At 37.8% G+C, this 16,890-nt stretch overlaps 1 protein-coding gene across 1 annotated transcript; it reads right to left on the minus strand.

Moving 5' to 3' along the window:
* Positions 1–4,130: 4,130 nt before the first annotated feature.
* On the minus strand, positions 4,131–6,762 carry LOC134210127 (uncharacterized). Its single transcript, XM_062686154.1, has 6 exons — positions 6,644–6,762; positions 6,249–6,584; positions 5,753–6,189; positions 5,148–5,438; positions 4,636–4,981; positions 4,131–4,462 (listed from the first exon to the last, which is right to left on the minus strand). The coding sequence occupies exons 1-6, from the start codon at positions 6,651–6,653 to the stop codon at positions 4,302–4,304; spliced, it is 1,581 nt and encodes a 526-aa protein (XP_062542138.1). The 5' UTR covers positions 6,654–6,762; the 3' UTR covers positions 4,131–4,301.
* Positions 6,763–16,890: the final 10,128 nt, after the last annotated feature.

The raw sequence follows: 16,890 nt of genomic DNA on the forward strand, positions 1-16,890 counted from the left end.
GCGCTGAATTTTCTCTCGAACACGTTAAAGGTGAGGAAAATGGTAAGTGTCCCCTTCGTTTTGCTGCTGGTTTAAAATTGGTAAGTAGTTTTTACTTATTATAGTATGACAGTACAACAAATCATTAAATATTAAATAGTAAGGTTCTTTTCACCATGTACAAATAATCTAGTTTTTACATAATTGACTGTCATACATAGATTTTAGACGAGTTTTGTCATATCAAAACCGTCCAATGAAATGAACAAGCTGGAAAATTTTCGCGAGTGTCATTTTCGTTATATTTTTTGCTTTGAATAATAATTGTCAGCTAATAGTTAGGTTATTGCCCTTATAGAGGCTGTTTTTATAGTAATCTTGTTGAGAAGCTATAGTGATCTTCCTTGTACGGTTTACCGCGTCTCCGTTGGTAGAGTTGCCGTAGCGTTGTAAAGTGAAAGTGCTACACATCGGAGAAAAGATATGCAGAAATGAAGACTTGAGAGCAGGGATTGAACTTACCATTTCGTTGTCATTTGGTGTTCGGCCAATAGCTCATTCTGGACGCGGAGTTCCGAAGAGTGTTGTATAGCAGACTACTAGCGTTATTTTCCCTCTACAACTTTGTCTAAAGGTAGCCATACAACACTTTTCGGAGGTCCGCCTCTGGGGTGGGTTGTTGCCGAATACTAGATGATAGCGAAGCTCAATCCCTACTTGAAGGTCGTGTTTGCGAAAAATTGTACCGGACAAACGGATATTATCTCCACCAGACAAGAAGTAGAGAGAGGGATATCAAAAAACAAGCTGTGCTATAGAATCTTGTTTCGGGCAGTTGTGGAAAGTTTCGAGCATCACATTTGTGCAAGCAGAGTTTGGCGTCATCTTGAGCTAAGTGACACATGTATCATTTTTTTTGTGTTTAGTGTGTTGTGTAATGTGTATGTAATTTAATTGTAATTGTATGTATGTAATGTATTCTATAACTTTTCGCTTATTACTAAGGGCATATATTAATATGAGTACATAACTTCAATTGGGATCGCATAAGGGGAAGGGAAAATTAATATATTTTATATTCTTTCTCGTTTCAGAGAGCGAACAATGGCGCTTAAACCTAGGCTAATTACCCGAGCAGCACAAGTCAGACTAAAATGGTTGCAGCAACTTGATAGTGACCAAATCTAGTCGCATATCCGTTGCAGTAATCTATGTGGGACATGTGTGCTACTTGGGTAGCCAGGGCAAGTTTAATAGCTTCGCCCCATCCCAGGACAATTAACAATGGAGTGACCAAAAATTTCTTAGCATGGTCACTCCCAACGTCTGTTTAAACGCATTATATCATTTGCTTATGATGATATTCCTAAACTATATTCCCTACCAACCATCCAACTCCTTGACATCTATGAGGGCGTCGGTGAGTCGCTGGCCTCTCGTTAAGTAGATGTCATATCATCATTTCCTTCCCTTCCTTAGTAACAGAGAAGATGGGCGTGGCCGGCAATGGTAGCTTTCATGCTTTATCATTTTGACCCCCAATTGGGTTGCTATTAAATCCCAAATAGTAATCCATAAGCAGTTGGGGTAAGAAAGTTAAAGAAAATACATGACAGCTATCAGTATGCAATCTACGAAATACTCTGTTACAACGCAACGCAACGCAACGCAACGCACAACATTACTCACATCGCTTTAAAGGATTTGCTACATTTGCTCACTGTTGAATATAATGATGCTAGTCTGCCCCAAGATCCCAGAACCCTTTTGAACACTCCGCAAAATACGGGAAAACGTTGCCTACCAATAGGTGGTGGCAAATATTGGCACCATGGCATCAAAGAGTGTTTAACAATGTGGTTTGGTAGTCTATCTGAAGATATTAACATCAATATAAATATAAATATTGATGGTTTGCCTATACATAAAAGCTCAAAGTTCCAACTATGGCCCATTCTGTGCAACGTATACGAATATCCAAATTTACAAGCATTACCGATAGGAATATTTCTCGGTAAAAGTAAACCCACCGATCTAGAAGAATTCCTCACGCCATTTGTGGATGAAATAATCCCTATTCTTGATGAAGGATTTATTATTAATCACCACACGATTACACTAAAGCTTAGATGTTTTATTTGCGATTCACCTGCGAGAGCGTTTGTCAAAGGTAAATTGTTTTTTATTTCAACTACATATTTACATTATAGACGGACAGAATTCCGGATGTATAACCGTCGATCTATGCCCCTTCTCAAAATGTTATGCGCTTGAATTCTCAATGATTACATTACTAACGCACCTAATATATATATTTGAAGCTCATTACAATACCAATATAAAAATTACATGGTTATTCCTAGCTTATTTCTGAAGATAGATTAGTATAATGTTTAAATTGAATGATTAGATGTTTGTCCAGGACTACGCTATATGATGCTTTACACATATGAGAAGATCCATTAATTACGTAACGCGGAAATTGGCCATTTTCAGCCCCCCCCTCCCCCATATGTCACACTTTTAGTATGAATCATCCAAAAATTTTGTATGAATCGTCACACTTCAGGAACCCCCCCCCCCCCCTCTAAGCGTTACGTAATTTAAGGATGTTCCCTGTACATCCGTAGTTTTCAGAACAGATTTTCACCTTTTCTTCTTACTAACTCAATACCGCCAAAAAAGACAATAAATCTTTATGGCCATCTCACTAAAGACTTACATTTTAATATCAACATTTTGACGTAGGACTAACTCTTTTCTATAATTTTAGGTGTTGTAAATTTCAACGGAAAAGAAGGTTGCCTAAAGTGCACTATACACGGAGAATATTCTCACGTTTCCAGAACTGTTGTCTTCCCAGCCCTACATTGTGCTTTGCGCACTGACGAGCAATTTCGTAGAAAGGTTTATGAAAATCATCAAATTGGTCCGGACTCCCCATTTCTCAGAATTGCGCATATAGACATGATTCAAGATTTCGTAATTGCCGATCCACTTCATTTATTGGAACTAGGAGTGATGAAACGTCTTTTGACTGGATGGAGAGATGGCCATTTTGGATACATAGGAAAGTTGAGTGCTTTTCAAATACAATGCCTATCAACTGCTATTACCAATGTTAAACTACCTAAAGAAATTCATCGTAGAATGCGAGGGATGGACTGTCTTGCATTTTGGAAAGGAACGGAGTGGCGTTCATTTTTGCTATATGTGGGAATCGTTGTTCTGAAAGACGTATTGGATGAGAGATTGTACAAGCATTTTCTATTGTTGTTTACTGCGGTAACTATTTGCTCTTCGGACTTGTATGCACATATGCGGGCTGTAGCACAAGGTCTTTTTGAAAAATTTATCGAAGAATTCAAGACGATCTACGGAGAACAATATATCACAAGCAACATTCACAATCTAGAGCATGTTGTGAGCGATGTGAATCGATTTGGTTCACTAAGTACAATTTCAGCTTACCCGTTTGAGAGTTACTTATGTCAATTAAAAAGACTTCTCCGACAGGGCAACAATTGCTTGGAACAGGTAATCAACAGAATTCTCGAAAAACAAACAGTAAAAGAAAAAAGAACGACTTCATTCCGCGAATTCACTCCGAATCTGGTCAGTCGAAACGGAATAACTCAATGTGAGATTCAGTCGGGAGTATTCATCAACAATACATCTAAGAATGCATGGTTTTTGACGCGAAATTTAGAAATCGTGAAGATGGTAGATGGTTCTTTTGATTCCAATAATAATATAGTCATACTTGGTCGTTCAGTTAGAAACTATTCGAACTTTTTCGAGATACCGATTCAATCCTCCCATTTGTACATATTTATGGCAGGATTATGTATGAACAACAAGAGATCTTACGGTTTAAGTGAAATTCTTTGTAAGTTCGTTGCAATTCCTTATAGAGGAAAACATTTTGTATTTGTACCACTACTTCACTCGATTGATGTATCTCGTAAATAAAAATGTACGTAACTGTTATTTTTCAATAGCTTAGTTTACTGAAAGGCTCGCTGATATCATAGGTGGATCATTTAGATAAGCGTGGCATTGAGGGAAATGTAATATCATCAGAATATCACTTGCGGTAAATGTAATATGTACAATATGTTATGTAATAAACGTATTCATAATCAGGATCATATCATTTTTATTCAATACAATGATTATTGATTATTGAATTACATAAAAAAGAGTCGAAATTCAATTAAATCGGGCGGAGATTTCAGTTGTTGAAACTTATGTACTAAAAAAGTAAAAAAAAGATCAGCAAGTATCCATTACGAAATCTTTCAAAATCATAAGTGAACCATTCACTCGTCTTCACTAGCATCATCATCCATTATATTTTCCTTATCGTTGCCATATTCCTCGTCCACTTCAGAATCGTCCTCGTCTAAATTATCGGAAACGTCCAAATCTAAAGCTTCATGCTTTAATCCCTGAGTTTGAACATCATCTCCATAACTGCCATCTGTAACGAATGCATGTACATATAAATAAATTAAGGATATTTGTGGAGTTAGTATACTACGAGCACAAATTTATCACAGACAAACCGACATCAATATGGCGAATGCGGTCTCTGCGATCGTGACATTTCGATCCCACACTCATGTTTTTTTCTCTGAATTCTTTGTTACATACCTCGAGTACATTTTGTTGATTTCTTGGCCCGTCGATGAATCGTAGACTGTCGCAACCCCTTCGCTTGGCAGCGAGTTTTTGCGTTCCTCAAAACCTGCTTGAAAAAGTCCTCCATCAGTTTAACTGAAAATGTTGGATTAACAGTGTGCACGATCTTGAAGAAAACTTCCAAAATGTTGCTGCAATTTTTCATTGCATACTTTGGAAATTGGGATTTGCTACCCCCACTCCAAGAACAGTTAGTCATCACATTGCGTTGGAAAAATCGATCCACCAGAGCGTAACACATATTCTGGCCGTTACAACTGTCTCCAATAGGGCCAATGATCTTCCGCATGTGAGTGATCTGCAATAAAAATATAGTGATAATGAACCGATCGATTTTTTAGTGTGGAACAATATTTTGGTCTCCCAAATTATTTTCTTGAAAATTTTAAACGTAGCTTAGATTTATTTATTTATGTTTTACTTTTGCTAAGTTATTGAGAAAATATGCTTAAAACTATACTTACAAGCTTATCTTGATAAGATTTATCTGCCAACTTTGATTCGAGATTTTCAATTTCCTGAACAGTCGATGCAGGCGAGAATTTGAAATCTGAGTCAAATGTGTCGTCGTTTTGAGGGCGAACACGTAAAGCCGCTTCAATCTTCAAATCAAAGTCACTTTTGATTGCTGCGATCGATTTAGTGAGCGATTCATCAATCTTTTTTGCAACAGCTTGGACGATTCGATCACTCGCTTGCTCGATTTTTTCGGTAACTGCCATGATGATTCTATTTTCCAAAGATTCATTGGGTTCCTAGAACGGAAACAAATGTAAACCCGAGTTTAGTATATATAATAGCAAATAATATTATTTGATAGTATTAGAGTATCTATCTGGTGGGTGGTAATGTGTGGTAAGAGACCCGTCTGTACAGTCGCGTCTCTTCTAACAAGCTACCATCCATTTTTCTCCAATCGCGGGTGCTACACCAATGTACATTTTTTAGGGATTTGAAAATAATGACACATAACAAGTTCCATGGGATACACAATCTAATGGAATGGAAATGGATGGCATCGTTGTATAAGAGACCTGACTGTCTATGCCTTATTGTAAGACGTTCTTACCTGCTCATAATTGGCCATGTATTCCTCATTATAGGTGTTGACCTCCTCTTGTGCAATCTGCGTTTGGAGTTCTATTTCTTGAGCGTTTTCCAAAATAACTGCGGTCTCTGATCCACTGAGCAGTGACACCTCAGATTGGTCGATGATTTGATGCATGTTGGCAGCTGTTGAAACTGGGATGCAAGGAGTCACAGGAATGAATGATGTGGTCGGAATAACAGGAGTACCAATTTGCATCTGTTCCACCTGGACTGAGCTCTGCTCTGTCGTCAATTGAACCGTCCTCCGTTCTGGCTTACCGGTCACAATCTTCGGTACTATGGGAGGAGACCTTGAAACTATTGGGACCACTGACTGTTTTGGGATCACTGACTGTCTCTTGTTGATAATCATGTTCCCGAGGGCTGGTTGCGGGTGGCTCGCAGCGGATGGACCGGCTTTAAATGACATTTCAATTAATTGCGAGATAAAAATATAAGAGCAGGGAAATACAAACCTTGGCTTAGCATATGATTAAAATCATATCCCTCGAGAGCATGATTCTTACGAAGTTTTTTTTGTTTCTTCCGTGGAGCAAAGTCTGATGTATCCGTCGACAACCCTGATAGATCCGCTGCTTCCTGTTGAGCTTTCTCGTAAGTAGCAATGTTCTTTTTCTTCACGACACAGGGTATTTTGGTCCACGTTGGTGATGGTTTTGATGAGGAGTCCTTGGAGAGCGATGCCGCATTCTTATTTGGCCACATCAAGCCATCATTTTGCACCCACTGATGCGGGACAACTGATAGCACAGGACCTTGTGCTTCCTGCGTTTGAACAATGACAAAGTGAGCTGAAAAAAAGTATTTTTGTTGACGTGTTTTATTAAATAAAGCTAAATGATAATCTTACCTTTATTCATTTTCTAGTTGTAAAACTTCACGACGTGCTGCGATATTTCAAGTAGCAAAACTAATGTAAATAGCACTAATGACAGGAAAAAACAAAACAATCTGCAGTGCGTCTTGGTAGCTACATTGCATCGTTTTTTCAGCTGGAAAACAACTCTTGTAAAACTAGTGTATGGTGATATTTTTTTTGCAATGAATCGACTTCAATTGACCATAAACAAGCGTTGCCGTAACAAACCGAAATGTTGTTGTTCGAGTTCTTCATGTTTCGAGGGAAACATTTTAAAACGCCCTGTACGCTGAAAAGTGCTTAATAAAATATTCAAAAATAATTTAATATTGTGATATTATCGGCGTGCTTATAAATCGAAATTATAAATTAAATTAAGGGTCTGTCTCATTTGGAGAATTAAACTTAAAAGTGACAGTTCGAGAATTAAAAAATCACCCCGTTATAAGAATGGCTGATGCTACCCAGCAATTCCAATAGGACATCGATGGAAAATGATTCGATATCTGTCAAAAGTAATCTTGCTCTGCGAGCAGGGTTATTTGATAATTATTGAAATGTCACTTTTAAGTTTAATTTCAGTTTAATTATCCAATTGAGACAGACCCTAAAAATAAATTAAAAATATAAATTAAAAATACTATGTACGTTGAATGCGCAGTGCAGCGGATGTAGTAACGGATTAGAAGAAACATTTAATCACATTTTTTTATCACTTTTTGGTATTTCTTGCTACTCCCTCAGTGCAGCAACAAGATATTATAACATTTTTTTAGTTTATGGTCATGTGAATGAAACGAGACAGCCTCAGTTTTTGTTTTGTATTTGAATTTCGTTGACTCTTTGCTTGCACCTCACGTGTTCAATTTATTTGGCTGAAATTTTGGCAACATAATTGTTTAACAAGCAAGCGAATGTTGAAGATTTTTAAGTTTATTAGTGAAACCTCCGTGGATATTGTTATATAGCGTAACTATTCGATCACAAAAGCGTAATTAAAAAGGATAAACAACTATTGCAAAAAGCGAGCTAATAGTTTGAAATTCCTTTCACAGGGCCTACTGGAATGTTGTACCTGATTTGACGCCTAGATGATTTTGCCCAGTGAAGCAAAACAAAACGCATCGATTTACACAGCATTTTCGAAGGTACATATAGTCCAGGAGGTATGGAGGCAGCCCGTCGATGGAAAGCACAGTGTTCAAATCCCGCCTAGGAACAAAAAAAAGTCAGATTTTCATTAGAGTTAGAATATCTCTCATAGCTTCAAATACGTTAATAACATAAGATTAAAATTCAATATATGAACCAAATGTAATACAAATGCATCTTTTTCTTATTTTTTGCTAGTTGAATAAAAGATTTTTAAATATCTATAAAAACAGTTATTCAATTACTTTTAATATCTGTTCTCAAGCAAATTCTATTTTTAGAACTCAACATTGACAACATTTACAGACCTTCAAGAGTTTATTAAGCAATTGTATGCTTGCTGTTCCATCTAAATAATATAGTCGAATTAACGTTTTCAAACGATTCGTGATCAGCACCCTTCTGACTCAATGGCTTTATAATTTCTCCAAATGTGTGTGAATAAAACCTGAACAGTAGTTATGATAGAAAATAGTTCAAGCATTATTCAGCATTTCGCTGAACAGTAAGATTCAAAAAGCGTTTAATAAAGATGTGATTGTTTGTTGGGACTACTCAAGACCATTGTTAAGAGCAAAGCAAACGCTCCACCCGTTTTTGGATAGGTAATAATTTGGGGTTAATTATTAACTCTTAGGCGAAGATATTGCATGTTCCAACAGCCCTGAATAGTCCTGGCCACGTCCTTGCAACTGGTGAGGATGGGAAAGGAATGTTAGTTCAACATTTACTTGAGAGAGATGCAGAGAACTCTACGACCTCTCATAAATGTTACGGGAAAACAGGGATTGTATTAGTAGGGTAAGGATTCGGAGTAAACATATATCAGGTGCAGCAGGACCGACGTAAAGATGAATCAGATGAACTGCGTCTCCTTGTTGCTCGTTGGCGGTTGAATCGATGCACCGTAGGTATGAGAAACACACTTCGTTGTTGTCTTGTCTTCCGAATCCAGACATGTTGGCATTGAATCACATCAGGTTGATGAGCAACGATCTAGAAAGAGTCTTTATATGGGCCGAAAACAGTGCGAGTAAATACCTTGGAATAAATACGTCAACGTCACCAAAGAGAGAAAAACAAACACATTTTAAATGATAAGAAAATTATTTTGAGCTTTTTAGTGGAATGTTTTCACCTGTCATAAGACGAGTTTGAACAATCCCATTGAATTCCACCACTTAATTGTATCCTGACAGATACGTATTTCGACCTCAACAGTAAGGCCGTCTTCAGTGTCTTGTACTTGACTCGACTTAGTCGAGTCAAGTACAAGACACTGAAGACGGCTTTACTGTTGAGGTCGAAATACGTATCTGTCAGGATACAATTAAGTGGTGGAATTCAATGGGATTGTTCAAACTCGTCTTATGACAGGTGACATTTTAAATGTTTAGTATTTACGGCCTACCTTTTAATAATCTTTATACAGTTTAACATTGACATAAAGGACATAAAGCTTATAGGATTAAAAATAATTCACCATAACTGAATCATTATATAAAATTTATCGGTACTCATTGATCCTCTGATTCTGACTCTGGCAAGTTGTATAGTTCTTTCAGTTTATTTTCAAATCGTTCTTTATTTTCGGCCAACTCATACCATTCATCCACACTTATGTTTTCGAACCTCCACATACTGTCGGCGATGGAGTCCCACCACGTGAAAGCTGGTCGACCACGTTTCTTGTGAGGTAGTTTATATTCAGCTGCAAGCTTGAGCAGATGATTATCTGGTCTTCGTACTATGTGTCCCCAATACCTGAGCTGAAGAATTCGAATCCATTTTGTAATAGATCTTGGTCCGTCACAGGTATTTGAAGAATTGTCTTCCTTGCACATTCCTCTATTTGACCATATATTTGCTTCTGATATCTTCGTAGAGATTGCCGGGAACGTTTTGTAAGTACTGTTGCTTGTGTTCCGTAAACCATTGTTGGGGCTACCACAGTTTCGTATAGAATGGTTCCAAGTTTTCTAGATGGTTTCCTTTCCTTAATAAACTCTAAGATGACTTTCGATACAATGACTGCATCTTTGGAACGCTTCCTCGTTGTCAACTGGCGATTTAACTTCTCCGTGATTGGAATACCCCAGGGGGGTAATATGCGGTGCAACGCGCCTCCTCTGCATGTAGTATGAAGCAAATGTAAATAAACAATCCCACAATTATTTCGTTAGTCAGCAGTAGTGTAGGTTAACCAATATCCTACAAGATTCCAGCTCGAAAAATGTTACACTTGCCAAGCGGGGTGGCCCAGGGTGGCCCAGGGTGGCCCGCCTTTCCCAAGCGGCGAGGCCCGGATAATACATCTTAGGTAGGCTTGATTTGTTCGTGGATGACAGGCTTACTCCCCCCCTGGAATACCCAAATAGTACAAGCAGGATGATGTCTTCAAAACGCGTTCGCCGATCTTTATTTCTGTAGGCGCTTTCCCAAGAGGTGTTCTGACCATTATTTGACTTTTTTCCATGTTCAGATGAAGGTTCACTTCCCCCAAGTAATTTTCCAACACAGGCAGCAGCTTGTTTAGCTCTTCCACTGATCTTGCAATGATCAAGACGTCGTCTGCATATACCAGAATTATTGAAAACTTGAGTCGTCCTATTTGGTTGAGTTTTAAATATCCGTCCAACTCATCTTCCACCGTCATCAACACTTCTTCAATTAGTAGGTCAAACACGTAAGGCGAAAGAGGACATCCCTGTTTTACTCCTTTTGATCTGAATTGAGGTGCCGTTTTCTGGCCGTTCCATAAGATCTGTTGTTCTTCCGAATTTAGACAATTGATAACTCTGTTGGCAATCTCTATTGGCGCCCATGTAGCTAATAATATACATATCAGGGAATGCCGTTAAGCTTACATTATCAAAAGCTTTTCTAAATCCAAAGCCATCACAATAAGATCATCTCCGGAATTCCACTTTTCTTCAAGAATTCTACGCACTGGGAAAATGTGATCCATTGTGGAACGCTGATTAAGAAACCCTGCCTGATGTGTTCCTATAGGCATCGTGTTTTGGGTCAGGTTTCCCAGGAGCCAGCTCGCATAAATTTTATAACCTACACTAGCTAACACTATTTTTCGGAAATCTTTAACATTCCTCGGTTGCCTCGGAATAGGAACGACGAGAGTTTTTCTCCAGCCATCTGGGATGCTGTTTTCAATCCACACTCGTTTCAGCAGATTTTTAAATTCTTCCAGAGTTCCTTCGTCTGCGTATTTCAGCAATTCACCTTGGATTCCATCCGGTCCTGCCGCTTTTCCGTTCTTACAGCCCTTTAGAATCGTGTCTATATATGCAGTGTCTGGTATATATTCTTGATCACATTCTTGACTTGTATTTTCTATCAACTGTGGGAGCAGGTTAATGGATGGTGGTTCCAGAAAATGGTTTAGTGAGATGTCTATGTTCCTTGAAGGTTTCTTTTTCTTGAACTTTTTTATGTACTTGAATGTTCTGTTAATCCTTTCTCCAGGTTTGAAACGCTTCAGATTATCGAAAAAATCGAATTCTTCTTCCTTTTCCTTTTCTTCACAAACGATCCTGTAGTTGCGTTCTGCGTCGTAAAAGTTCTGGAGCTTACGTTTATTGAAAGGACACCGATTTTTCCAGAATAGACACTTTTTCAGCTTAGCCAAAGCTAATCTCTGTCTTTGAGATTTTGGAATTTTTGCATATTTGTGAATCGACTTTTTTGCAGCCGATTGTAATTTGCATGCAAGACGATCCCACACTTCTGAGGTTGATATTGACGGGTCTTCAATATCGATCCTTACACTTGCCAATTGCTCTTGGTATTTCTTCCTGAAGACAGCATCTTGTAATAATTTCACGTCCCAAGTGATCGGCAAATTCGTATTATTCTCACCGACCCGTAAAGCTCTTTGTTCGACAGTAGAAAGAGGATTTTTCCTAATATGAATCCTAAATGTAATTAGCTTATGATCACTTGGAAATTCCTCTATCAGCTGCCCTCTCAATTTCTTTACGAAAACTTTGGAGGAGATGGTATTCAATATGTGATCAATTTGTGAAGCTTTATCCTTGCATGTCCTTGTTATCAATAATGACGAATGTGCCATAGTATTCCGTGCCGCCAGGTTGTGTGTACGCATAAAAAATTTCATTTGATTTCCATTTTCGTTTGACTTGGCGTGTCCTACAAATTTTCCGATTAGATGTTTTTCATTCAAACTTATATCCATTTTGCCTAACTGGGCATTAAAATCCCCACATATTAAAACTTCGTTCAGATGTTCACACTTCATGAGTGCGGTTCCCAATTCAGTTAAGAATGTGGATAGCCCCGTATTAGGTGCATGCACATTGAAAATAATACATTGTCGGCTCGCTTTCCCTGCTCCAATTGAAATTTTTATTTTCATACCGTCTTACTGACTCTTTCATTGCTCAAGATAATTATTCCTGCTGATTTCATTGTAAGTACCGCTAATCCTCTTTGTTTGTTTCCAGTCGCTTTTTGCACGTGCCAATTAAAGTTATCCGTCAGGATTGAAGTGCATTCAGTGTTCACTTCTTGCAAAAGGGCGATGTGAACGTTGTTTTCCGAAAGGATCTTATCGATATAGTTCCTTTTTTCACTTCTGCAGCATCCTCTCACATTCCATGACGCAAAAACACAGTAGTCATTGTCGATATTATCGGAAATTTTATCTTGTGCAGTATAGTTGGGCTCTGGATAAGGGGTCCCTAGTCCAGCTTCAACATCATTGATTAACTTTCTCTTATTTATTCGCAAACAGCTCCCAATAAGACAATGCTCTGCATCATAACATAAAGTGATCCTTTGCGCCAAATTTGCTCTTTGATGAAATGGAGAAAAGTCTAATAGTTGGCTTCCAAGTAAGTCAATAACTAGTACCTTTTTGACCAATACATTACATATGGTGAAGAAAAATTTCCAGGACTCTACGTCGATACCGTTGTTTCGTACTATTTCAGCGTTGGATTCAATACTTTCTCTATTGCGGGCAGAAAATTCATCGAACTCATAACGAAGAATTTTGGCTCGAAGGCCCATTGGAAGAATGTCACCAGTTCTAAATTGATGCTGTACTGCCAAATACCGTGAGTCATTGGTCCTTTCGAAGAAAAATAAGTTGAACTGTTCCCCACTGCGTGCAGTGATAGTTTGCATTCTGGTCTCCCATTGTTGATGCGGGATCCTAGGCACATACAGAATAGTTGAGCCTCCATCGATGCATTTTATAATACTATCGTAGTGATTTTTAACCGCATCACTTCCCGAATATTCCCCATATTCATGATAAAAAACCCAACATTCATTGTGCCCGCGCGTATTAGCATTCCCTATTTGAATTATAGACGTGTTTTGCACTACAACAATTTGAGATTCGAAAATATCAGAGATCGCTACCAACGTTTCTTCTCCTCCCCATGTTACTCCTTTTTCTAAACCGTTCAAGTATTTCTCTACGTCTTGTCGGTTGGCACTTTCCGGGCAGATGAATTGGATGAAACGATTGAGATTCTGCCTAATATATTTTACTACCAAATATCTGAGAGCTTTCACAGCTTCTTGATAATTTTGATCGAAAGGTTGGATCTCAAATAACTGATGCAGTATAGATCCAAACAGGCATCCCCCGTCACCTGGAATTTTTTGTATTTCTAATGTAATCTGTATTTCAGGCAAAAATACAGATGTTTTGTTGGAAGCTGCCATCTCGAGTTATTGAAAAAATCCCCAAACTAAAAAAAAAGAAGAAAAAAAACATCAACTTACCGCACGTTTCCAAATTGTTTTGATATCCAAGTAAAAACAGTCGTTATATACCAACCCATTATATTATATTGTAGCCACAATGCATTTCTCAATTTTTTGTTCACCCTAACGTTCTATAGCATTGCATTTCAAGATCAGCACTACAACACTGTTATACTGTTTCTTCTTTTATGCATCGAAACTATTCACAAATCACTATTAGAAATGCTTTGATCACCCTCTCTTGCTCACTTGTTGTTCCAAGCAACAGCAATACAGTATACCCCCGCTGATCCGACAAATGTATGGCCGGACTATCGGGGTTTCTCTCGTTAATCCGACTGTCAAATCCATACACATAAACCAAAACAAAATCACGTCACAAATTTGAAAACTGACAGCATAATGTGTTTAAATGGGTGTTGATACTTTTTAATCCGGAAAATTCTGAATTAGCGAGATCCGGACTAACGAGTCGTCGGACTAGCGAGGTCCGGATAAGCGGGGGGATACTGTAGTTCCCTTTGCAGGTCATGAGACTGGAGCCAGAACCATACATATGTATAGCGACTTGACTTTTACTTGTTGCACACATACCCCTTTCCTGATAGCTTCATAGAATGCAACATCCTTTTCTTTCTGCTTCGTCACTCAACCACATGAAGGAAAAATCACACCTAAGAACCAGAGATGCCAGATTTGAAGACATGTCTTCAATTTGAAGACATTTGAAACTCTGTGAAGACATTTATTTCGTGAAGACATTTTGAAGACTTTTCAAAATATTTGAAGACTTATCTACTTATTTGAAGATACTTGAAGACAATCAATAAGCCAGCGAGAGAAAATATAATTTTATTTCTTCGTTATAAATTCTGCGACTTCTGTATGGTCGGGCTTCAGCCAAATCACACAAAGCGCTAATGAAAAATTTACTATTTTTTGCCAAGGTTTTCATGTATGTAATAGATTCACTTGGTCCAAAATCGCATCGAACATCGTTCAACGCCATAGCTGAGGAGCCCTTACAACAAATGTACACATGATTTAACATGAAATACTTTCCGTTTGTTTTTTGCGAACACAGGTTAGTCAAAAAGCCGCTTGGTGCGGTTTGGCTGAATCTTGGCTGAAAAGTTATAATAGTCTTTGTCTGGGGCTTAGAATTTCAAACATAAAAATACATTCACACTAGCTGGCTGATAAATGCAACGCATTTTAGACTTCATACGTACTTAACTTGGAGTTAAGCGCTAGTTAAAAAATTCCCGATGGCGTGTATGTAAAAAGGTATTTCGATCATTTCATTGGAACGCAATGGCCGGCAAAAATATATTGAACTCTGTTGGTGATTCATTCGACCAGTTAGCTGAACCCCCTTGATTCAGTTTGTTGGTCAACACACATAGCTTATAGTAGCACCTTTTTATACACAAACATTGACTTTGACAATTTTTATGTACATAACTCTTCCATGTAAACAATAAAATAAGAATACGTTTTTTGTGTACGGACACGTTCGTGTTAATTCCTCCCACGAAAGATCTCCGAAAATTCCGGTAGTTTTTCCGTGTTGTTACGCGATTCTGCTGCATATCTGTCCGCCTTGTCTAACAAACTCTTCTAAGACTTGATTTAATCTATTCAATCGTTGAGCTAGAACCTGATCTTTTTTCTAAATTCCTTACGAATTCATTTGATCCTTTCGGTATGTCCATGTGACTTTCCTCTAAATATTCGACGGGAAACTCTTTGAATTTTCTGTGAGTCTTTAAAAGAATTTCCGATGAAAATTATGAGGAATTTCTTGTCTACATTCAATAGAATTGAAATTGGAAATTCAGTACAAAATTTATATTTGATAACTTCCGTAGAAAAACAGAAAAATATCTTGAACATTCTTCCAGTATTTTCTCTGCGAATTCCTCTATGAATTTCTTCAAAAAATCGTCCTGGTATTCTTTCTGTAATCCCTCCAGGAATTTATCCGGAAGTTGCAGGGGTTTTTGCCGAAAAATCCTCCAGGAATTCATTTGGAAGATCCTCCAGAAGTTTCTCCAGAACTCCTTCGGTAGTTCCTTCACGAATTCCGCCAGTAGTTCTCCCAGGATTTTTTTCGAAAGTTTTCCCGGGATTGTGGCGGAAGCTCCACAAGGGATCCCTCCGGAAGTTCTTCCTCTGGAAGATCCTTTAAGAAAGTTGCCGAATGACTCTCCAAGAATGCCTCCGGAAGTATACTATGAAATTTATCTGGTATTTTCTCCAGGATTGCTTTCGGAAATTTCTGCAGCAATACATCAGGAAGCTCCTCCAAGAATTCATCCAGAATTACTTCCAAGAATTTCTCCAGAAGTTTCTTCAGGAATTCCACCGGAAATTGCTTCAGTAATTCCTCAGGAATATCCTTCAAAAATTCATCAGGAAAATCCTTCAGGTATTCCTCCAGAAAAAAAAAAAACATCCGGAATTCACCCTGAAGTTTCTACAGGAATTCCTTCTTAAATTCCTCCAAGAATTCCTCCGGAAGTTCCTTCTGAACTTTTTCCGGAAGTTTCTTCAGTAAATCCTTTGGAAGTTCCAACAGGAATTCCTCAGGAAATTTCTTCAGGAGACTTCCAGAAGTAATTAGAAGCTTCATCCAAAAGAAATTAGTACAAGTTATAAGAAGCTCCATCAGGAATTTATCCGGAAGTTGATCTAGAAATTTTACCGGAAGTTCCTTCAGAAAATTCTCTGGATGTTTCTTCAAGTATTTCACAGTAAATTTTGAATCCCAACAGGGTTTCTTTAAAAAGAAATTTGGAAGAATTCCACGTGAAAATTCAGTTAAAAATACGACTCAGTACAAAATCCAGGGGAAACTCGTTAGGGCCTATTCAAATATTACTTAACGCAAAAAACGTTATTTTAAGTACCCCCCACCCCCTCGTAACAATCTGTTACACTTTTCAGAAGTACCCCATCTCTATGCGTAACGCATAACAAATGCTGTTTTTCGAGAAGAATCTTAATTTTGGTATAACTTAAAACACTATACAACAATTTAATTTTTTTTATAATATATAGGTATATATTTGTATGTTAAAAAAATAAACATTATTCCACATCAGTAAAACAATAAGATTATTGAATTTACAAACCTATTGAATTTTGAAATTTCTCGCTAATAATCTTAATTTTAATATTGAAGACATTTGAAGACATTTTTAAACGATTGTGAAGACATATGAAAATATCTTCTGGCATCCCTGCTAAGAACAGTCTTCACATTATATTCGTTGTTTGCAGTCCAGCTGCCATACTTGCTATTTTTTCAGTAGCCTCAGTCCCCA

Source organism: Armigeres subalbatus, chromosome 1, assembly GCF_024139115.2.
Source record: "Armigeres subalbatus isolate Guangzhou_Male chromosome 1, GZ_Asu_2, whole genome shotgun sequence".
Classification (NCBI taxonomy): Eukaryota; Metazoa; Arthropoda; class Insecta; order Diptera; family Culicidae; genus Armigeres; species Armigeres subalbatus.

Bases quoted from the DNA above. Each gene is read 5' to 3' on its own strand.
- LOC134210127 (XM_062686154.1), bottom strand. The intron at 6,190-6,248 runs GTTTGTATTTCC...TGTCATTTAAAG, and splicing joins TAATCATATGCTAAGCCAAG to CCGGTCCATCCGCTGCGAGC. The intron at 4,982-5,147 runs GTAAGTATAGTT...TTTTTATTGCAG, and splicing joins AATCTTATCAAGATAAGCTT to ATCACTCACATGCGGAAGAT.